This window comes from Carlito syrichta, unplaced genomic scaffold (genome assembly GCF_000164805.1).
Source record: "Carlito syrichta isolate Samal-C Ts95f unplaced genomic scaffold, Tarsius_syrichta-2.0.1 Scaffold308865, whole genome shotgun sequence".
Classification (NCBI taxonomy): domain Eukaryota; kingdom Metazoa; phylum Chordata; class Mammalia; order Primates; family Tarsiidae; genus Carlito; species Carlito syrichta.
The window spans coordinates 465760-491082 of NW_007252961.1; the positions used below are offsets into that span (position 1 = coordinate 465760).

A 25323-nucleotide genomic window follows, 5' to 3' on the forward strand; every position below is an offset into this window, starting at 1 on the left:
CCACTGCACTCCAGTCTGGGCGACAGAGTGAGACTCCAACACACACACACAAAAAAGAAAAGGTCCTCCTTCCATGACATGCTGGAGAATGTCACTTGTTGGCAGAACTAGAATACAGACCGATGCTATGAAAAGTGAAATTAAATTGCTTTGTGGTTGAAATGAGCAATGATGTGATCAGGAAATGTACTTCATTTCTTTCTTTTTTTTTTTTTTTTGAGTTAGAGTCTTACTCTGTTGCCCAGGCTGGAGTGCAGTGGTACACTCCCAGCCACCACAGCCTTGACCTACTGGGCTCCGGTGATCCTTCCACCTCAGCTTTCCAAGTAGCAGGAACTACAGGCATGTGCCACCACATCTGGATAATTTTTTATTTATTGTAGAGATGAGGTCTCACCAAGTTGCCTGGTTGGGTCTCGAACCCCCGGGCTCAGGCAATCCACTCGCCTCGGTCTTCCAAAGTGCTGGGATTACAGGCTAAGCCACCGAGCCCGGCCTATACTTCATTTCTTACATAAACTATATATAAATGCTGTTGTTCTTTAGGCAAACTGCTAAGTTCTGGGTCTAGTAAGGAAGACATACAATAGAAAATTATAATGTCTTCAATGTAGAAAACTATATTCTGAGTCTAGTATGGGAAACATAAAATACAGAAAACTGTAACATGAGGTAGAATGAATTACAATAGAGATATTCCAGTGTATGATGGGGGGAAGTGGTAAATTCTGCCTGAAACAGAGAGAAGATGGGGAAGGATTCATTTACAAAAGAGAGAGAGAGGGAGAGAGAGCAAGAGAGAGACCATTGCCATGGGATGCTCACCAGGGAAAGGGGGTCAGATAATATTTGTCATTTCTCCAGCAGAAGAAACAGGCAAAGGGCCACAGACAGAAGCATTCTTTGCATGTGTGAAAAATGGTAAGTAGCACACACAGGGTACTCCATGCAGTGTGACTAGAGATAAAGCTAAGCACACAGGCTGGGATTAGGTTGCAAAAGCCATATTAAGAACTCAGAAATCAACCCACACATACATGGTCAAATGATTTTCCGTGATGATGCCAAGACCATTCAGTGGGGAAAAAATCATCTTTAGCAGATGGTGCTGGGGAAACTGGATGTTCACAGGCAAAAGAATGAATTTGGACCCTTACCTAACACCACATACAATAATTAACTCAAAATGAATTAAAGATCTAAATGCAAGAGCTAAGACAAAAAACTCTTAGAAGAAAACATGAGGCAAAATCTTCATACCATTGGATTTGGCAATGATTTCTTAGACGTGACACAAAAAGCACAGGCAACAAAAGGAAAAAAATAGACAAACCGAACTTCATGAAAATTAAAAGTTTTATGCAAAAGATACAATCAATGGAGTGAAAACACAACCTACAGAAAGGGATAATATATTTGCAAATCATATATCTACTAAGGGATTAAAATGCAGAATATATAGAGAACTCCTAAAAACTCAAACACAAAAAATAAAACTAACCCGGTTCAAAATTAGGTAAAAGACTTTAAAAGATATTTGTCCATAGAATATATATGAATGGATAATACATACTTCAAAAGATCTTCAATGTCACTAACTGTTAGGGAAATACAAATACAAATCAAAACCACAGTGAAATATCATCTCACATTCATTAGAATGGTTACTATAGACAAAGCAAAACAGAAAATAACAAGTGTTGACAAGGATGTGGAGAAATTGAAACCCTTGCATGCTGTTGGTGGGAACTTAAAATGGTACATCTCTGTGCTAAACATTTTGGTGGATCCTCAAAATATGAAAAATAGAAGAAATATATGATCCAGCCATCCTTCTTCTGGGTATATACCTGAAAGTACTGAAAGCAGAGTCTTGAAAAGATATTTGTGCACCCAAGTTTATAGCAGCCTTGTTTACAACAGGTAAAATGTGGAAACCACCTAAGTGTTCATCAAGGGATGAATAGATAAGCAAAATGTGGTTTATCCATACAATGGAATATTCAGTCTTAAAAAGGAAGAAAATTCTGATACATGCTGTGACATAAGTGAAGTTTAAGGACGTTTTGCAAAGTGAAATAAGTCAGTCACAGAAGGACAGATTCTACATGATTCTGCCTGTATGAGGTACCCAGTGTAGTAAAAATCATACAGGGGAAAAGTAGCTGGTAGTTGCCAGGGGCTGGGGGAGGAGAAAGTAGAAATTTATTCTTTAATGAGTACAGAGTTTCAGTGTTGCAAGATGAAGAGCTCTGGAGACAGGTGATAACAAATATACAACATGAATGTACTTATATCACTCAGCTGTACACTCAAAAATGGATAAGATGGTCAATGTTATGCATGCCTTACCACAATTTAAAAAAGAGAAAAAAGCTTTAAAGTAAAAGCCATACCAAGAAATATACAATGCATTCTAAAGGCATGGAGAATGCTCAATGGTTTCAAGGCAGGAGAATTTATATATATGATATATATGTGGCCAGGTTTTGTAAATATATAATAATTGTATTCATTAAACAATAAGGAATCATCTCAAACAAAGAAAACCTCATTGGACAAGTGATTCAGTCTTTAACTAAAAATTGCCTATATTTCATGAGACTACTCAAATATAATTTTGCCTAGATAAATACAGTAACTTTTGGTAGCTGCTCTAAACATTTGATATCACAGTATAACAATATCAATCACTTTGATGCCTATTGTTTATCTTTGGATCTTTATAAGAATATAGGTGAATGTCAAATATATTTTATTTAAAAATTAAGAAATCTTGGGAGATTGACACAGTCATTAGAATTAAGGGCAGAGAAAAAGGTGACAACAATTTCTTTAAAGCAAGTCGATAAATTCTAAATTCTGATGCTTTTAGTATCCACTTTTTTCCTTTTAAAGTGAGAATTTTTGTAGCAAATACTACTTACCCATTCTTTGCTTAAAAGGTAGAGAGTTCTGTCTATGAAATCAGTTAAAAAATATCAGGACTCTGTCAGTCTGAAAATTTTCAGCCAGCTGCAAGTTTTAAAAGATTTGCTAAAAGCAGCAATTTTTTTTTTAATGGTTTAAGCCTGTCAGAAGGCTTTGGATTCTCCAGTACCTCACACCAGTTACTTCAGAACTAACTCCCTCCAGATGTCCCTATGATCATCTAATCAGACATCAAAAGCAGTGTGGTGACAGGCTCTCATGCTGCTTATAAGGACGCTATATGTTTCCACAAGCACAAAACACACACAGTAGCTACTTTTAAAATGTGATTCATCTAAATCAGGATTCTATTTTAAAGTACAGAGCTATTAGGAAGGGGGCCACTTTCCTAAGAAAGAAAACTCTTTTAAATGCCTGTACAATGTCAGTCTATGACAAGATTTTGAAAGTAGAAACCAAAACGAAACTTGTACTTCAGACGCATGTATGTGGTGAGAAAAAAAAAGAAAAAAAGAAAGAAAGAATATCCCCCATCAGAAGAAATTTCTGTGAATCACACCCCACAACCAAGAAAAAGAAAAGATTTCCTCTTCCTGTCAAGGCTAATTGTCCTGCTCCTTCTCAAGGTGAACTCTCATTAACCCTTTTCTCCTGTGCCATCCATCTTTCCTAAATGTCCACAACATGGAAGGGTCGTATAGAAGTTCAGAACACACAGAAGACACAGTTACAGACTTTCACTTCAAAGCAGCATGGCTACTCACACGCCAGTCCTGAGATCTAAGTAGTAGCTTTCCTCTAAGGAATTTAAGGATGCATGTGTGGGCTTTTATGCTCCTACCTTTGTGCATATGTATGCACTCTAAAAATATTTCTTGATATTATTCACTTGACCAATAAAAACAGGTAATTGGTATTTTGAATGGAAAGATAATCTAATTCCATGAACACTTAAGAATATTGAGACCTTAAAATGAAATTTAAAGTTGAGTTTGTACCAACCAAGTTAATACTTCACGTCTGAAACTTTGAAGTCACTAATCTGAATGTTTAAGTTCATAAGAGCAAATGAGGTTCCTATAGTTTCTCTATTTGTTATGTCCCTTTAGTTACATAAAATGTCTGAGGAAATCATCCACTATCTAAATAATTTTCTCAGGGTCACAGTTATTGGCGCAACCAGACACAGGATCTTGATCTTTAAAATAAAATTGCTTTAAACATCATTTTTGCCAAATTTCAAACACTGTCAAATTACATCTGCCAGTACTGCTAAAGTTAGATTGAGATGTTTATTAGTGCTTTGCCAAGAAACACCTTGTAAATGTTCCCATATGCTTTCATTAATTCACATATCAGGAGTAATTTTATTTTCTTCCAAATCAATTGAAACCAGAAAAATTTCTTAAAGAAGATGGAATTACAGGAAAATTTAGAAGGGGTCATCTTATATCCATACAATAGATATAAGAAACTGTCCATAAATTTCTAGTCTAACCAAGACTTTCTAAATGGCTTGAAATTAGAAAATTACAAAGCTATATCCACCAAGATCACTAACTTTATGATTTCAGAACAAACAGATTTGATGACAAAGAGACAGAGCCCAGATAACTGCCTCTGCGGCCCGCATACTAATTTCCATCCTCTGTTCACATGATCAGTGTCACTTGTAAATTTGGACTTCATAACGGTTCTTGTCCAGAATGATCATGGTGTGTTCTCTTCCTGTAATTTCTATTCTTTCTCAGAACCAATTCCAATGCTGAAGTCATTGATAGAATTGAAGGAAGATAAAGCAGGCCTCACAATTCAAACTGCTGACCTCAGTCACCAAATCACATTTTAAACCCCAAGTGGAGAACTTACCTCTAAACACCTCTCTCTCCTTGACAACACTAAGAAACAGGTAGCACATGGTCCTAAACAGAAAATTCTAAACTGAAACTATTTGGGGGAATAGAACAGTATGCTAAATAGGGAATTTTACCATGTATATTATACATATACGCATCTTTAGAAAATGAGTGAAAATCAGTTAAAAGTGGCTGCATTCATCTTGCCCATCTCAGAAATAAAAGCTTCTATTATCTAGTCATCTATTTGTGATAACCTCTTATGTACCAGGCACTGTGCCTGAGGGCCTGAATACAAACATGAATATACTGGCCTGTGCCTCTGAAGAGCTCACACTTTTGAAAAATGCAGACATGTGACCAAGCAGCTCTATTTCAGAGCAACAAGGCTAGTGGAGATATTGCACAGGCAACTGCCTTGGGGGCTCAGGAGGCTGAGCGGAGCGCCACAGTGCAGACTGAAGGCAATGAACGCTCACTATGACTGTTAAAAGTGCTATTTGATTGTCTGGTCCATGCTTGCAGATTAAGGCTGTTTTGCTGTCTAGATCTGGTCTTCAGAACTAGGCTGAAAATTTATTGAGGACAGAAACCCTGTCTTTAGGCCTCCCAGATGTCATAGAGCAGAAAGCTTGGACGGCTAAGGGATTCATCCATTATTTTGATATGATAGCAAAGCAATTCAATTTTCATTATGTGCAGATCAAGTCAAAATAGCAAAGAAAAAAAATCTCATTGTTAACTTTTTTAATTTCTGAAATTGACCTCTGAATAGTGATCCTTCTGTTAGACTTTCGGTTTTAGATTAGACTCAAGAACAGGGGAGCACATACCTGAATGGGGTCCCGTCCCTCAGTTTCCTTGCTTAGTCATGGTACAGGCACTCAGAAAATCCAAATATACTTCCCTACCTTCTGCAGGCTAGGGTGAAAATTCTGTTAAAGAGTAAATTGGGCTTCCCTACCTGAACTCGAGTCTTACAAGCACAACTTCTTCAAAAATTAAGCTGCCTAAACTTGCCAAACCCAGTAAAACACTTGGCCTCATGCAATATTGGATGGCAGCTTTATCTCTTAAAAACAAAGCCATATGAAAACCATCGTTGCAATGTGTCTCCAAGCTCTTGTCTTATCAGCACACAGCGTGAACAGCTGGAGTTACAAACACCAGAACTATTATTAAATCACTGTGTCAGGGGGAAAAAAAGAAAGACCTTTTGTAGCTTCAATATCTCTCTAAATAATGCAGTTATATATTACATGCTATTTCTCCCTCCCTTTCCTCTTAAGCACCCATCTCTTCCCATCAGAAGACAATGGGTAGAGCCTTCTTTCTAATACACATCAGTGTCTACAACTGTTATTTTGTTCCAGTGCTCCTACAGATACTTAACTGTATATCTAATGGATAGAAAAAATAAGCTCGTTCATTTACAATGTTTGCTAGGCTTGATGTTGGATTTTGATAGCAACCCACAACCAAAAGTTCTCTGACATCTCAGTGACAATGCAGTGATCTTAATCCCAAATGTGAAGCTATTTAAATATCCCTGTAATATCTCAATGATTTCTTTCATGGATCTGAGAGGATTAATTCAGGAGCAACATCAACTATAATTTCAATATATGAGACAGACATGGAAGAATGTGTCACATACAAGGGAGAAATTTCTCAAATCAAGACTCCATTGCATTGCATGCAAGACACAAAGAAGGCTATATTCATAGGAAATATTGTCTCTACCCGCTACCAGCTTTGCTGATAAAATCTCAAAACTTCCAAAGAGCACTGGGACTTCTCTCCCCAGTAGATCACATAGGACAACTGGAAAGCCTTCACCTTAAGGTGTCTTCCTATAACTAGTCTTTCTCCTTTGCCCCAATCTTAGAGTTGCTTGCAATTGTGTTGCTACTGATGAAAGAGTTACTTTTGGTCTCTCAATGATGAAATTTTAAAACTTCTACTCATCTTAAAATCTTGAATTTACATACTAAATGTTGGATTAACAAGATAATGATGAAGTAACCTTTATTATTTAATACATGTTTACAGGGGGGGATGATAATTATCTACTTCTTGATGGCTATCATTCCTCATTCTCTGAGAATTGGTGGCTTCCCTACATTATTTATTCTAACTCCCCAAACAGGGGTTCTTGATTCTTTGGTCTTTTAAAATCTGAAGAAAGACAAGAGTTTCTTTCATGAAACACACACACACACACACACACACACACACACACACACACACACACACCATGCCAAGGCATAAAACTTGAGAGAGTTAACAGAGCCCCTAAAATCTATCCACGGGCAGTCTCAAATATTGCCAGCTTATTTCTTTGTAATAAAATGTATAAATTATAAACATGGACTTTTAAAAGATCAAGATGTTCTTTGTTTTGGTGATGCAAGACAAGTAAAGCTTATAGAGCAAACAATGTCATTTACTATCTAAGAACAAGCACACAGTATTATAATTTTTCAGGAATCTACTTTTTAATTTACTCACCCTGCAGGATCAACTTGCCTTAGGGGTTAAATTCAAAACTATAAACAGTCATTAAGATACAAAACAACCATAGTAGTTAACCGGATATTTTTAAAAAATCACATCTGTTTTAGAGTTCTGTTCTATCTGAAAGTTCAGGAACATCAATTTCAAGAACTTGGTTTTATGGCATGCCCTTAAGGCAAGAACACCAGGTTACAATCAAGGAAGGTAAGAAGTCCCACAGACTCTCACCAAAATATCCTGTTCCCAGGATTTTTGCTTTTTAATTCAAAAGCCGTCAGTAGAAATGGACTTGCTCATATCTTGAAAGATACACAGCCATTGCTATCTGCCCATCAATAATTGTATTATTCTAATAACTGGGTAGGTTTATGAAAAGAAGAAGAAAGAAAACAAAAATATCCACACCGTGTGTCTGCTGGTACTCTCAGTACCAAACACTGAGACCGGGAGAATACGACACTGGCAGAAAAGTGATTTCTCTAATTTAAGCCCTTTTAAAAACTCTGCTGTGTCTGAGAGGTACATCTTCAATAACCAATTTGTAATAACTTAATCAGCCAGAAAACAAGTGTAACTTTTCCAACTTTTCAAAAACACATACCCCTGGGCAGCAGTGAAAACCCTTCCTTCTGCAGTAAGCCCAATGGAGTGCAACTAAAAACAACCGTCATCAACTGTGGCTTTAAAGGCAATATTTCAACATAATCAAATGTGTCAAATATTCATCCTTATAGCTTCTTATGCTGTGGGTTTTAAGTAAGTTTCATTTCTTGGGAATGATTGAACATAACCCACTTGGGGTTCTGCCATCTGTGAATTACTTACATGTGAACACACTATTCAAGAGATGGAAATTTTGATTGCATGTGTGTTTTTTTTTCCCTTGGATGTTGGGCTAATATAGCAATTGAATATAGCTTTTTAAGCAATTATTTTTCATATTAGTTGATACATGCCTGCATTATCAGACACTTCTCACACTCATCACCACTTATCAAGTCATAGGAATTGAGCATGGAGCAGCTGAATTGGAGGAAGAGGCACCAAGCATGAAACCCTAGAGATGGAAAGGAGTATGAAGTCTCGAGCCCAACTCACAAGTCCTGGCCACATGGCTGCAAGTGTGCTGCAGTGTGCTGCACTGTGTGCCTGTGGTTTCCCTGAACGGTTTTCATCTCTTATCACTGAGCAAACAAACAGTACAAGCAACAACAGGGCTATATGTGGGTGCCACATAATTTATAATCCATATATGGACATCTCTGAGAGTCAGTGGAGACATGATTAATAATTACGTCAGGACAACAGGCATGAACCAGGGCTGCCCTGGGCAAATCTCATCTCACTGTCACCCAAGAGGTGATGAGGGGCTCAAAGATCTCTCCCCAAGAGTCTCAAATCATTTCATTAGTGCTATATCTAATTTTATTGTCTAGAGCAACACTGCCCAATAAAATAGAAAAAAACACAGAGGTAATTTTAAGTTTTCTAGTAGCCATGTTAAAAATGTAAAAATAAACAGGTATAAAATTATAAAATAATTTTAACAATGTATTTTAATCAATACAATATACCATACACATTATTAAATATATTAATTATTAATGAGAACTTTTTAGGTTCTTTTTTTCTTTTTCTTTTTTGCGTTGGAGTCTCACTCTGATGCCTAGACTGGAGGGCAATGGCACACTCATGGCCACTGCAGCCTAGACTTGCTGGGCTCAGGTGACCCTTCCACCTCAGCCTTCCAAGTAGCTGGAATTATAGGTGTGCGCTACCATGCCTGGCTATACATTATTTTTTTCATACTTCAGTCTTTGAAATCCAGTGTGAATATCCCACTTTCAATTTGGATCAGACACATTTCAAGTGCTTAATAGCCGCATGTGATTAGTGGCTATGCATACTTGATAATGCAGTAATAACGTAGGCCTAAATTGTCTATAAACTTGAATTTCAGGTATATATTAACAAAGTTATAACACACACACACACACCTACACACACCCACCCACACACACCCCCCCGACACACACACACCCCTTCTTCTAGAAAACAGATACACCTAAGTGTCCTTGTTAACATTTGTACAACAGGGCCGTTAAACTATCTGTCTCTTGCCTGAGGTGGACAGACCTTGAGGAAAATATTCACCAGGTAGGGTCTTTTTTGGGGAACAGAAAGAATGGCTGGGTCACATTAATTATTATTATTTTTTTAGTTGGAGTCTCACTCGGTCGCCCAGACTGGAGTGCAGTGGCCGCTCCCGGCTACCGCAGCCTCACCTGCTGGGCTCCGGCGATCCTTCCGCCTCAGCCTTCCGAGTAGCCGGAATTATAGGCATGCGCTACCACGCCCAGCTGATTTTTTTTTTTATTTATTCTAGAGATGAGGTCTCGCTGCCCAGGCGGGTCTTGAACCCGTGGGTTCAGGCAATCCACTCACCTCGGCCTCCCAAAGGCGCGGGATTACAGGCTGAGACACTGAGCCCGGCCACATTAATTATTAATTAATTAGTAAGCTGGTTAATTGCTGAGAACTTACTTTTCCCAGACTGACATGTGTCCTGCATTCCCAAGTTCAAAACACACACATGAGTGCCATCCATGTTCTTGGCACTAGACAAAGATAAATGAAAGCTGGGCTCAGTGGCTCAGCCTGTAATCCCAGTACTTTGGGAGGTCAAGGCGAGTAGATTGCCTGAGCCTGTGGGTTCGAGACCAGCCCAGGCAACTTGGCGAGACCTCGTCTCTACAATAAAAATAAAAAAAAAAATTAGCCGGGCTTGGTAGTACATGCCTGTAGTTCTGGTTATGTGGAAGGCTGAGGCGGAAGGATCACCAGAGCCCAAGCAGGTTGATGATGGGGTGGCTGTGAGTGTGCCACTACACTTCACTCTGGGTGACTGAGAAAGACCCCCAACTCAAAAAAAAAAAAAAAGATAAATAAGACACAGTGTCTGTGCCCTTGGAATGCTAAGGCTTAACACATTCATGGAGGTAAATTTACACTTTTAAGCACCAGAAGTCTAAGATGTGCCACTATTCCACACAAAGACAAGGGACCAGACTCTTTGGGTCTCAGGTCTGCTCTCTATCACCCACAGAGACAACTACAAGGAAATACATGTTTTTCTTTCTTGCTGTTGACATGTTTGATAACTTGCATAAGGGTGGGGTGCAAGGATCATGGGTGCCAGCATTTCTTCTTGAACTATGAGGGGCATCTTTGCTATTGATAATATATCTTTCTGCCCCCTGCCCAACTTGGAACTCACTGATGGTGTATTTTGGTGAGGCTACAGAATCTGTCAGATAGACAGCAGCCATCATTTCCTCTAGGGAAAGCAATGTTGATACCATTTCAATTGGTTTCAGTATAGAGTCAAAGTGATAGAAATATGGAAATAAACATTGGTAGATTTTCTGGAAACAATATAACACATTAATCGGACGCACTCTTATTTTAGGATATAAAAACATCATAAAAGTAAGCACTAAATTGTAGTTCTGTTTTATGTAATTCTCTCATTTAATAGTTATCTTCCCCCAATCTAGTATAATTAGGCTTAACATAGTCTCAATCAGTGTGAGTTTAAAAAACAACAACAACATGTCATACCTCATACTGGTTTTGTTTGTACTTATATTAAAGTAGAACACACACACACTTGATTTTTACTACTATTCCATTAAATATATTTCCTTTTTAAAAGGATAAAGCTTTAAATAGGATGGTGAAAAAACATTACATCTAAAATACAAGACATCTATTTCCTTGTTTAAGAAATGCTACAGTATTGCCACAAACCTATTGGTAAATATGCAGTGACTTGGTATACTGATTCTCACATACATTGGCATTGGTTCTTTTTTTTTGAGTTGGAGTCTCACTCTGTCGCCCAGACTGGAGTGCAGTGGCCGCTCCCGGCCACCGCAGCCTCGACCTGCTGGGCTCCGGCGATCCTTCCGCCTCAGCCTTCCAAGTAGCCGGAATTACAGGCATGCACTACCACGCCCAGCTGATTTTTTGATTTATTGTAGAGATGAGGTCTCTCTGTGCAGGCGGGTCTCGAACCCGCGGGCTCAGGCAATCCACTCACCTCAGCCTCCCAAAGGCGCGGGATTACAGGCTGAGCCACCGAGCCCGGATGGCATTGGTTCTTGATTATCATATTATATACCACATGGGAAAAATCTGTTTAATTCATTCAGCATCCTTGTATAGCCATAAATAATTTTTTTTTTTTTTGAGTTGGAGTCTTACTCTGTTGCCCAGTCTGGAGTGTAGTGGCCGCTCCCGGCCACCGCAGCCTAGACCTGCTGGGAGGTGCTATAGACAGCAAGACAACATGAAAAACAGTCTTGCTTTTAGGAAACTTCTTAATATGGTTATGTTATTGAAGATCACCTATTCCAACGATATACATCCATTAACCAAAATCCGACTCTCAGGCTGTTGGAGAGCATTAGCCACCATGACAGCTCTTCAGAGCAACTGAGGATTTAGCAGAAAGCTCCCACAGTCCTGTGTACAAGGAGAATATCATCTCTTCAGGAAATTATCCTCCATTTAGCCTATCAGTTGTAAGTACCGCGATTATAAGTATATCTGGTTATGAGCACTTCTGGTACTTAATTTTATTTTTCTTCAATTTGATTTCAGAGTTCTAGAAATCCATGACATATCCGTAATCCTGGGAGCTTGAAACTGTCTCGCCATTCACCATGGTTTGGCTTTGCAAAGCACTTGATTCTGCCCCATGCTGTAGCAGGGGGTGAAAGAAATAGAATAGTATAGCGTGCTGCTTGAAAGCGTGGACTTCGGAGCCAGACCACCTGGGCAAAATTCCTAGCTCTGCCACTTATTAGCTATACGACCTTAAACAAATTACTAAACCTCCCTGTGCCTCAATTTCATTATCAGTAAAATGAATAAAAAAATCTGTGCTTACCTTCCTGTAGCTTGATGACTTTAATGCAAAGCACTTAAAACAGTGCTTGGCCATCATCAATGCTATATAAATAGCAGCTATCTCTGTAACAATTGATGGGTACCATCTCATACTTGCTAATGCTATACATAATAATATATCTCCTACCCAAAGATCTCTAACTAATGCTATACATAATAATATATCTCCTACCCAAAGATCTCTAACTACGTATCAAGATTGCAAGGTCCCAGGTAGTCTATGCCCAAGTCGCTTTGATCTTTCATTAGAAAGGCAAACAGCAGGATACTTACTGGAACGACTGGTTTCAGACTCTGGCCACCAGGGTGTGACACGCCAGGCTGGGCACCAGCAGGTGGGCCTGGCGCTGGGTCACTGCTCCTCCTCACCAGCAGTGGAGTGCCTGGGGGACAAAGCGAGAAGTCAGAGGTCAGAAGAACCCTGGGGGGAAGATGGTGTGTGGCATGGTGCACTTTAATTAAAAAGGTTTACAACGTGCTTTTATGTAAAAACATCCTATTTCTAAGGATGCTTGTAAATTAATCCAGTTAATGATCTTTTGTCATCCATTGATAGAAGGACACATGGAAACAAAATCTTTCCACTCTCCTCTTTCCCCACTTGCATTTCAAAATGAGCCATTGTATTGAGCAGAAACGTTAGCCAGTGCCAGAGTTGACAGTGTGCAATCTAAAAACTGATCTGGAAAATATATGTGAGTATTAAAAGGAATGATTATCCAGCAGACGAACGAAGAGGTTCACACAGTCAGTGTAATTTGCTATTCAATAGAGCCAGAAGTATAGTTATTACTGGCATTTGGTGCTTCCCAAATCTTCTGAATAATGATATAGACTGAAATAAATTATTTGCTGGGGTTATAGCATTAATGTCTATTTAAGTACACAAAGAGATTACTTCCATCTCCTCCTTTTCTCCTAAAGTAGATAGAACTGATAAAGAAAATAAGTTAGTTCTTCTAAAAATATATCCTGATTTCTTTTTAATTTAATAAAAGCTTCCACTATTAAATATTTGAGTCAGTTATTAAATTTTGAAAAAAAGATCATACTATTAGAAAGTTCAAATGAAATTCAACCTCAGCAGAGCTAGTGGCCTAACTGCTTTGACTGCAATTAGGCCTAAAATAATTTGTTTCATACAAATTTGGCCACTATAGAGGAAAAATCTTAAAAAATCTGCTTGCAGTTTAAAAATCGCTCTCATATAAAAATTAACATTTTATTTGTGTACTTTTGGGAAAAGAGTAAAAAACAGTGGAAAGGCAATTTCCCATTTATCAATACTCTACAAATCATTCCCTAACTCCCTCAAGTGATTGCAGTTTAAAGGAACATCCATTTTGTAGGTTATTTACAAACCTAATTTTTACATGTGCTTCAATATACTTATTTTCTACAAAACATATAATTGCTAATATTTTCCACCCTTGTTCAGATAGATGTTTTAAAAAACAATTTTTTCATAATAAGAAATTAATGTGCTACTCAGGATACAGACCTATGCCAAAAGGTACTATAAAGTCCAAGTTCACATTCCTTTGTTTCTTTTTTATTAGTAGACACATCACTACGTTATTCCTCCACCCCCATCTCCATTTCTGAAACTTCTTAACCAACTGCCAACCAACAATCATGTGGTTGACACTTGTTATCTGAATAAAACATTTTTTAAAAAAACAAGAAAAATAGAAGCAAGGAAAAGCATCATAAAATCTTAAGTAAATAGGATCCTAGTCCCATACCAATATTTTTTTCCTCCCTCAGGGAAAGAAAACTAAGTTCCTTTCAGATTAAGCTCCTCAATTTCCAGTAACATGAAATGAACAAGTCAGTATAAGTGTAATAAACTCAGCAACAATCCATTATCTTTAAAATTAGAAGAAAATGGGCAAAATCCATAAAACTCTGGTTTGTTTCCAAGTATTTAACCAGGCCAATATACTGCAAGTTGCTCATCTTCAATTGGAGAAAACAAACGAAAAGGAAAAACAATATGGTCTACCAAGGTATTACTTCATTGTCAAAAAACAAGTTGAGTTAGGGCCATAGAAATGAAAATTTTAGTGATTGACAATTTTAGTAATATTGCCTTTTCAGTTAATTCATATATATAATTTATAAATTCCAATAGTAAAATCTAATTCTGTGTTAAACCAAAGATAGCCTTACAAGTTAAAACTTTTGCCAAAAAAAGATGGAATTGGAAAAGAGTTCAGAAATGAGAAAAAGTGCTATTCATTAGTATTTTTCAGATAAATTATTTTTATTATTAGTTTTTTTAAATTTTAGATTCAGAGGGTACAAGTGCACGTTTGTTACATGAGCATATGGTGTAGTGGTAGGGTTTGCACCTCAGGTGGCCCATTCCCCAGATAGTGAACATTGGGCCCCATAGGTAGTTTCTGAACCCTAATCCCCCTTATTAGTGACCCCAGTGTCTATTATTTACATCGTTGTGACCATTTAGCTCCCACATATGAGTGAGAACATGCAGCACTGGGTTTTCTGTTTCTGAGTCAGTTCACTTAGGATGATGATCGCTAGCTCCATCCATGTTGCTGCAAAGGACATGATTTCATTCTTTTTTATGGCTGCATAGTATTCCATGTTTTGTGTGTGTGTGTGTGTGTGTGTGTGTGTGTGTGTGTGTGTGTGTGTGTGTGTATACATACCACATTTTCTTTCCAGTCAATTTCCAGTCAATTGTTGGTGGGCACTTAGGTTGATTCCATGGTTTAGCTATTGTGAATAGTGGTACAATGAGCATATGAGTGCCGGTATCTTTTTTTATATATTGATTTCTTTTTCTTTGGGTAGATCCCTAGTAGTGGGATTGCTGGGTCAAATGATAATTCAATTTTTAGACCTTTGAGAAATCTCCATACTTTTTTCCATAGAAGTATGATTAGATTTTAGAGGCAAAAGCCGCCAGCTCAGCTCAAGGAACAATAGTATTCCTTAGAATCATAATTTAAAAGTCACAGAATGTAAGGCCTAAATAAAATGGGAATTTTAAGTACTTTAAAGCCGAAAGCCCCACATGACCACATGATGTTATTCCACACAGTTAAATATTATCTGAGGGGCCACCACGGACCAGGATATACACAAGAGGCCATGATATTAAGATGTGCAGTCAGAGTGCTCATCCACTCTCAGCTTCTCCTTTAGAGAAAGAAACGTGGAAACAATGAGCATCTCCATACATTTCCACACACACAAAAGTAGGCAACAATGAAGTGTGCCAGGTATGTTATCTGTGGATTATTGGGGGACCCATCCAATGAACACACACTGCAGACAGCATCAGGTCCCCATCTTATTTAGTCAACACACTGAAACTTAATGGAAGCCAAAGAGATAGCTACTTGGAACAGGGGCCAGAGGAATCCTCAACTGGACATTTACCTGCTGGTGACTCACAGAGAAGAGTGTTGCCACACCAGGAAATGCTCAATTACTACTAGAAAGCTTCCCATTGACACTCGGGGCTTACGTCACACTCAGGAAAACCTTACCCAAACATTCACTGTACATATCCTTAGGAAGATGTCTAGATTCATCAGGTTCTCCCAGGCCCGGAACCAATTAGCATCGGTCAAGCCTTCCCTTCTTCTCAGGGGAGGAGAAGGTGAAGTCAGTTTCCAGCTGTCTGTGAATGGCGGAGCATCTTCTAATTCTCAAGCAATCACCATTTAAGGAAGGTGAAACTGGTGCTCAAAGAGTTACAGGTACTTATCCAACGTCCCCTTTAAATGTCACAGAGGCAGACCAGAGGAGAATCACCTAATTCATTTTGAGAAAAAGAATTTTGAAAGAGGACAGCAGTTAGTTAAAGGCTCAGACTGGTACAGCAATGAATAATGTAAGATATAAAGGCCAGCACAAATGTATAAATCTCAATCTCTCTCTCTCTCAATCTCTCTCTCTCTCTCTCTCTCTCTCTCTCTCGGTAGATTTGTCTCCAACTTGGAGGATGTTTCAGATGGAGAAGGCTTAAATGACAGGTGATAGTATTCAACATTATGTTGTGGGGGTTTTGAAGGATAGACAGTTATAGAGATTGAAATCAAGATCTTGAAGAATCATGAAACATATGATGATGCAGGTGGCAGAGGAAACCATCAATGGCTTTATACACAAGCCAACATCAAAAGTCACAAGACATGTGTTCTACATCCTATGATGAGTAACAGCAGGGATTGATTGATTGAGTGATTGATTGATTTTTCATTTGAAGTCTCACTCTGTCGCCCAGGCAGGAGTGCAGTGGCACACTCACGACCACCCCAGCATTGACCTGCTGGGCTCCAGCGATCCTTCCACCTCAGGCTTCCAAGTAGCTGGAAGTACAGACATACACTACCACACCTGGCTTATTTTTCATTTTATTGTAGAGATGAGGTGTCACCATGTTGCCCAGGTTGGTGTCGAACCTGTGGGCTCACTCAATCCCCTTGCCTTGGCCTCCCAAAGGGCTGGGATTGCGGGCTTGAGCCACTGTGTCTGGCCGGGATTTATTTATTTAAAGATGATTAATGATTCTTCTGAGCAAAACCACAAGGCCAGTTTGTCACCTATATTGTTGCCACTTCATCCTACGTGATTGATCCCTGGAGAGCTCTGGGTGTAGGGGTCCCAGTGAAACTGCTACCAAGACATTCTGTAAGAACTAAGGGGCTTGTGCACATAGAGGCTGGAGAAAATGTGAAGAAGGTGATGGAGTGTCAGCTGTCACAGGGAGAAATGAGGAGAGAAACAGGAGGACACAGGAGAACTCAGTCACTGATTACACATAGAAAGCCAACAAGAAGGCACATCAGACAGACTCCTAAAATCACTCTTGTGTTTGACTGGGGGAAGAGCAATGGGGGCGTTTTGGCAACTGCTATGATTTGTTTCACAGAAAACAGGAATTTTGGCTTCAGCCCATGGAGTATTCAAATGATTTGCTTTTAATCTAAAATGTCTAGATATGCATGAAAAACCAAAGACTAAGTTTACAACTGGGTGTTCACAGAGGTGAATATTAAGTTGAGACCTGAAATCATAGTAACTTCCAGAATGAGTGGGCAGAGATAAACTTGGAGTGAACAGAGGTAAAGAAAAGAGGAAGAAGGTGTAGGTCTATTAATAGCATCACATGCAAAGTAATGAGAAAACCAGGATTTCATGTTCTCACAGAATTTTCAGAAAGAAAGAATATCTAGAATGTTGAGTAGAGAGCCTCAAGGAACAGGTGAGGTGGGAGGATGGGGAAGGAAACTGGTATTAACATGATAACCTGTTTACAAGTCTTTATTTTCCTACACTCTAAGGGATTCCTTTGGTGATACTGAATTATCAAGACACTCAGATAGTTTGAAGAAAGAAAACATACTTTTCTTCCAGTGCTGCTGATACTTAGGATAACAAGATAAATATGAGCAGAAAAAAAATGCTCAGAATTAAAATACATTTATACCTGTATATTGATGATGAAAATGAATTTTAAATGGCTAACACTTCTACAAAGTTAAAAAGAGAGAAATTTAGGGGAAAAAAACATGCTGCCAGGTAATCTGTATTAATAGCACAGAAAGATAGCATAGGCTGTGTCTTGGTTTCATATATTACATTTCTTCAAGAGACTCTGTAACTAGTCAGCACCCAAAACAATACCTCTCAATTATCTTGAACTTCAACACTTCTTGGATGGTTTTGACATTATAGCACGGGTGGGTCCTCCAGAGATGTGGTGCAAAGAGACTCTGGGTCAGAAACCTGTCTTCTAGTAGTGGTTCTGGCACTACATCACCTCAAAGTTCCCCTGTAAGTCCAACCTTTCCTCATCGGCTACACGAGCATGTAGGAAGACTACCCCCAAAGTCCCGCATCAGACCTACAAAGAGACAGTTCTATGGTTTATGTAGCTAACAAGAAAATGGAAGTCCAGGAAATTAAGCTTCTACATCTCTTGGACTTGATTTCTATTCCAGTCCTGTTCACTTGATGCTTTTCTACTGGGGGCCACATTCTCCATGTGGTAAGTGCAGAGAAAGGAGATGGCATCTCTTCAATACAGCAGTAATTCTTTTAATCTAAAGAGGTCAGCAGGAAAACATATTTTGATAGAAAGACACAGATAAAAGGAAAGGATGGTAGATGCTGAGTAGCTAAGGGGCAAACGTCAACCCATGGTCTTAAGGACACATCTGGTGAGATGCTTGATTCCAAATCCAGGCCTGTTACATCTCTCCCTGCATGTACGGTCTCACCTGAAGATGAATTACACGTCATGCCAGAATTCCTATTACTCCTGTCAATACCTCAATAAAAGAGACTAGTGAGAGTGGTATATCATTTGTTTTTGAAGACAACTAGATTTTATTTTTGTGTGGATTTTATGGGCATCAGGTAGGGTTTTTTCAGCTGATGCCTAACAAACCGCACAGCCCTGAAATCTGGAGACCAAGCCGGGTTCGGTGGCTCAGCCTATAATCCCGTGCCTTGGGAGGCTGAGGTGAGTGGATTGCCTGAATCCGCGGGTTCGAGACCCGCCTGGGCAACTTGGTGAGACCTCATCTCTACAATAAATCAAAAAATTAGCCGGGTGTGGTAGCACATGCCTGTAGTTCCAGCTACTCGGAAGGCTGAGGCGGAGGGATCACTGGAGCCCAGCAGGTCGATGCTGCAGTGGCCAGGAGTGGCCACTGCACTCTAGTCTGGGCAACAGAGTGAGACTCCAACTCAAAAAAAAAAAAAGAAATCTGGAGACCCATAAAAAAATTGGTAATGATATCAATAGCAGCACGATTTATGGTGAAGTACTGAGAAGAGTGCTCTTTCGCCACAAGAGCACCTGACCAGGTTGGTGCTGGACTGTGATAAAGGTCACAGCTGAGACACATTTTCAGACACTGGGATCAAAAAACCACATGAGAGAAACCAAGGGATTAAAAAAAAACCACAAAAGAGAAACCAAGGCAAATTTTTAGCATCTCAAAAACTTGGATCTTAAATATCACTCCATTAGAAAAGAGGTTCCCAGGGTTGTCCTAAAAGGAGCAAAGAAGTTCAAGCTGACTAACATTTATTACATTTATCTTTAATTTCAGATTGCAAAAATCATACTTGTTCAACACATGATGGGACAAACGCCAAGCAGTCCACAGGATAGTCACCAGTGACACAACAGATATGAATGAGTACATGCGTGATGAAGCACTCTTTAGTATTTGGAAAACCACTTAAACTAGCATTCCAGTCTGATAAAAACTCGTGAAGGGAGTTTCAACAGACTTTTATCAAGACTTACACTTTTCTCTGAAGCAAGTACACACTTTTTCTTCTATTGAAGTTTCCACATTTTATTCTGGTGATATATAAATCTACAATTTTTCATTGTTTAAAAACAATTTACTCATGCTACTGAAAGATCAGTGAATGCCAGGTGTCAGACATGCACTAGTTCCCAAGGGTTGTTATTAAAAACAATGATAAGTGACAGAGGAGGTTTAGGACAAGCAGAGGTCCAGGTCTTTGAAAGGCATACACTCTAAAAATTAAAAAAATAAAAAATTCACAGGCATAAATAAAGACACCTGAATCAATGAATCCAACTAAAGCTGAATCATAGAGGTAAAGGGAAGGATTTTAACATGTGCATGTCAACCTCCTAGTTCCTTGTTCTGGCATTCAAGGACATCAGTCCTTGATGTAATCAGACCTCTCTGATTATATCTTGTATGGCGTTCTTTGCTGTGTAGTATATGCTAATCAGGACCGCCTGCCATTGCCTAAGAATGCCCTCCACCATCTGATCACTAAATAATCCCTCTCTGATATTGCAGTTGGTTGTAATCATGACTCATGTCTAAGATCCACTCTAAACAATTGTAAACAATCTCTACCTCTTTGAAACTCCCAGATACAGATTTGTTACGGAGCTAATGAAGGTAAGTTCATGGGCCCTCTTATACAGGAACCACTTACATGATCCCAAGAGGAACCTTGAATCTTAAATATCATGTTATCTCATGATTATATAATTAGTAAAATAATTTAGTAAAATTCACCTAAGTATTGTAACTGCAATAGGTTAATCTTATTATGGTTTTCGACTCTAATGTTCTGTCCATCACATTCTTTCTCCTGTTGGTTACCATGGAGGGGTCAAGAGGATTTCTGGGATCCATTTAAAAGGAAACAAATTTGAAGATATATTTCTTTTGAATATAGTAGACTATCTCTGTGTGATTCACAGACACTTCTCACTCTCACTCGCTGCCAGTCATCCTAATGAGTAATAAAAGAATATTCCCAACACACACTGTGCCAATGTGTGTTGGGAATATTCACCCACTTACATGATACAAAGGTACAAGGCCAGGTGACATCATGAAATGGCTGTGCTGTTTTTGTATCCAGCACTATAAGTACGTGGGCACTAGAAGATCAACAAAATTTGAAATGCACAAAGCCAGAAGCCAGTCTATGGAAAATTTGTTCACTCACCAAATGTATAAAACTATATACAGATCATTCAGGTCTCATTGACACTTTGACAAACGGGAAGTTCTCCTTTTCCAAATATACTTGAAAATGCTACACAGAATTAACATTCACATGCTATTAAGACCCAAACCTGTAGCAGTCTCACAGTTACAAGTATGAGTATGTGAAACTCCATGTTTCACATCCCAGATGTTACCTAAACAAAAATCATTTTGATTATCTATGCTACAGCACAGAATCAACTATCCAAGTATTCAATCTATTAAAAATGATATTACATGTGAAAAGGTGAGTGAAAAATATGTAGCCAAACGTTATAGAGAAAAAGTATAATACTGAGAAATTTTTGAGGATTAATATATCATTAATAAATATTATTTTTATATTTTATGACATCTCATATATTAACTATTAAATATGTTAAATGTGATTTTTTTGCATTATAAGTAAGAAATATATACACAAACATATAAATGTGTTTGTATTTAAAAATTTTGTTCCTTCTCTTAAATAACAATCTCCCAAATTTTGTACATTTAGAGCCTCATAAAATAAGGATTTGCTTCTATATCATTTTGGAGTATGTTACAAACATACATATGCCTTGTCTTATGTATGTACTTTTATTTACCTTGTCTCCCCTTAATTTAGTCATTAAATAAATATTTACTAAATGTCTGAAATATGCCAGGCAGTCTCCTAGACCCTCTGGACACATCAGCATGCAGCACACATAGGTTTTGTTCTTGAAGAAATTGTGTATTGTTAGGGAAAGACAGAACATAAACATGTAAATAAGTAAATATAGGCATTTACGTTCAGGATAAAACAATTTCCTAAACAGGAATGTAAGGGAGAAAATGATGGCCAGTGGTAAAGGGGGACAATATGACACTATAAGCCCTATGAGGGCGAGAGGCTGGGCACTGTCACTGAGGATTCTCCCAGGTGGGTACTAAATGGACGCATGCTAAGCTGAACTAAACAGAGCCATAGGCATAAAGATCAACCTTTAAGTTCAGAAATCTCTGAAATCTGAAATGTCCCAGACAAGGAAAATTTCAGGTCATGAAATTTATGTTCCCCATTTGTAATTAAGTTGCTACTGGCTGGATTGTTTCCCTTAAACTAACACTTTTTCATTCAGATTCAACATTTATTCTAAAACAAACACTCTTCACACTAATGTACCACATGTTATCAGCCTTGCAACTTAATGATAAGTGAGCATGAAAGTGACACTAACACCAATGCTAAACAATCCCAGCAGAGGCTCTGAGAAACTGACTGCAAGCTTGTCAATTACTGTGGTTTATAAAGATTCTACTGCCCTGTCAGTTGATATTTCAGTTTTCCATAGTTTACAGTTTCTGATCCTGGATATTTATGCAGTCAATCTAAATTCACAAGATTTAGGAGCAACCTATGGACTTGCTAGAAGGATAATAGTTGGGTTTAGCTAAAAAGATTCTTGAGATGAGCTGAATTTCAAACAGAATTTGAAATATAGAAGATCTATGAAATGACATACTGGTGGGAAATGACGACTAAGATGTTTACACGGCAGGGAGATGAGTAGCTGGTTTTTGAGGCTAGTGATGGACACCCAGGTCCATGCATGGGTATTGATAAATCTGCTCAGCTAGAAAACAGGCATCAGCCAAACAACTAGGAAGCAAGTGGTTGAGGAAACTAAGGAATCTGGTTCAAAGAATATTACTAGATCTTAAAATGGGAGAGTTTTAATTTAATATAAATCAATGGCAGTGAGACTTACAAGGGGAGATAATCTATAGCATTTTTTCCCAAGTCTTGAAGAACCGGTTAAAATACATGTTGGAAAGACATTTATAACTTATGACTGTATGAAATATTTTCACTAAAAGAATGAGTGGTGAGATCTTTCCCCCCACGGTTTCTTTAGCAATTGTCTTATAAGAACCATCAAGGGAATCAGACTGTGTCCAGTGGAGGGGTGTTGACTAGGTAGGGGAGCTTGTGTGATTCAAAATGAGGAACATTTGGGATGGTGCGTTAGGACAGTGATGCTCGTCTGTACTAAGTGTTTATGGAACCATTCTTCTGTCTTGAATGTTAGGTTACCGGTGGGTAGACGCTAGTGGGTTGAGGAGAGACACTAAGAGAATGGTCCACTAGCTCTTTGCAAGAAAAGCAAGGGAGAAACAAGCAATCCCTTCAGGCCATTGAGCTGCAGTTGCAAACAATTTCTGGCAACATCAAAGTACTACATTCAAATCACCAAGACCTTCTTGATAGATGAGAAACATCCAAAAATCAATATATAGCATCCTGGGCACAAATCTATATGATTTATCAGCTGCTTTTGAAACCTTTGATCATTACATTTTCTTGGCTCATGTAGAGTCCCTGGCAGGGCTGGAAAAGAGTAGCAGGTTATGGAATTACTGCTACCTCCAAAGAATGCTCAAAAGATGGTTTATTCCAATGTCCACATGCTCCAAATGCTGCTTCCTTTGTAGCATTAAAGGGCCATTCAGGTCCTTTATTTTTCTGATAGATATGGAAGGCATAGTTCCTACCTAATAGCCCTTAATATTTTAAGCTAGTGTCAGTCAAATGAAGCCCCAGCCAGAAAACACAGCAACTGGGATCCTCCGGGAGGGGAGGGAGCTTGCCTCAATGAAAGCATTGGAGGCAAACCAGAGTCTTCCCATGTGGAGACTTCCAACATTTGACAATGTGATTGAGATGGTACTTGTTGATCCACAGCTGTCCTGGAATTCAAGGATCAGCTCAACCTTGGGCACCTTTTACACTGTGCATCTGGGAGGAAGGGGTCATATTCTGTCTGTAATGTGGCACTAGCCCAGCTGTCCAAGTCTTTGTGACCTCACATGCAATAACTGAAATCAAATCCACTTTAGAATTTCCCTGGGAGACCACCCAGGTGTTTCACGTAGCTGCTGCTTCCTAAAAGCTGGAGAACATCAGCCCGGCAGGCCACTTCACCTGGCGACAGGGTGCAGCAATGATCTGAGGATCATTATCATAGTTGCTGTGTTACTCCTGGCATGGAATTCAATGTGACTCAAAATCCAAAGGTCACAGGTACACGGTTAGACTGTGTATCTATGATCCTCCAAAAAGAGAGACAAACAGCTCTTGCTAACAGCATTAAAATTCTAGCTTTCAAGGGGAAAATATTTGGGCTCGGACGGTCTGCTCATGCTGAGTATGCGAAAGGTAGATTTTGTTAAAATTTAAAATATCTCCTGCATATGGACGTCTAAGAGTCACAGCAATAGCTGGGTTTTCATCAGTTATAAATAAACCATGTTAGCCAAAGATTGGAAATCCAAGACACTTTTAAGGGATTTGTAAAACAAACACGTACATATCACTTTTTCCCTACATGTCCTATGAATAAACTGAATTCTAGCAAAACAGGAGCCATTTACTAGCCTGGAGGTAATACCTGTGATCTAGCCTATGTCACAAGCCAGGTCTCCTTCCATTTCACTGCCTATAATTACTGCATTATGCGAGGTTAGTATTTATTACACCTGAATAGCATAAAATAGACAATGTTGATAAGAAGTCACAGAATAACGAATTAAAGCCTAATCTACCAAGATGAGAGGGAATCTGATAACAAAATTTAACAACTCAGACCTACCACCTATGCCAAACATTAAATTGAAGGCGCTGATAAGAGGACACCATCTAAATAAGCCAGCACTTGAACTTATCAAATGGATCCCAAGACAAACTTTCTTTAATTTGAGACGAAGGTTCATAATCTCATCTTCCAGGTCTTCTCAGGGCAAATAAGCCAATACACAGAGCTATTTTCAAAAAAGACTGACATCGAAAAGGAGGACTTGCCCTTATAAGCAGACATGAAGTTTGGATGCTATCGGAACTGTCTTTGTGCTTTGCTTGTCTAGGTCATCTCATTCTATGTTATCTATCTAGATTACAAAACACACTCACAGAGTTGCCTTCACAGATAAGGTATGTGGGCTTCAAAATGAAATAGGCTGAAGGCTCAGATATGCCAGTGACATTGCTAAGTCTTTTAATTTGTTCCTTTCATGTACACAGCTAAGTGGGACGTGTGATCTGTATCTTTCCAGTCTGTGGCAGTTTTTGACTGTGTTCTTGAAGTCTATCTAGCATTTTCACAAAAGGCTTCTGATGCTCCTTGCCCTCAGCCCCTGGTCACTTTCAAAAGAAGCTTTTAAATGGTCTCAAAGAGAAAAATCAGCAATTTCAGATTAGACTTACACAGCACAATATAAAGACTTAGCATTCAGCAAATGATAGATTCTTAGCAAAGCATAAGCCTAACACATTTTAGCAAGGGGTGAGGAATAGAGCCCCTTCTGGAAGGGAGGAGCAGTGGGGTCAACATTACAAAGGGGCAGGCATGCTAAGATGGGAGGAATCTTAGGCCATGGAACAATTTGCCATAGCTTCCTTTCCTATAGAAGAATTTCATAAGCTCTTATGTTTAGAATACAGATTTCATAAGCCCTTATGTTTAGAATAGATTTTGTTTCCT

General features: G+C 38.7%; 1 protein-coding gene across 1 annotated transcript in view; it reads right to left on the reverse strand.

Annotated features, from left to right (window-relative positions):
• Window positions 1-18560, reverse strand: part of PARD3B (par-3 family cell polarity regulator beta) — a 442984-nt gene extending 424424 nt beyond the window's left edge. Inside the window, exons 1-2 of the mRNA XM_008066237.2 lie at window positions 18539-18560; window positions 12552-12661 (exon numbers count right to left, since the gene is read on the reverse strand). Coding sequence (XP_008064428.2) covers window positions 12552-12661; window positions 18539-18560 — 132 coding nt within the window. The remainder of the gene's footprint in view (window positions 1-12551; window positions 12662-18538) is intronic.
• Window positions 18561-25323: the final 6763 nt, after the last annotated feature.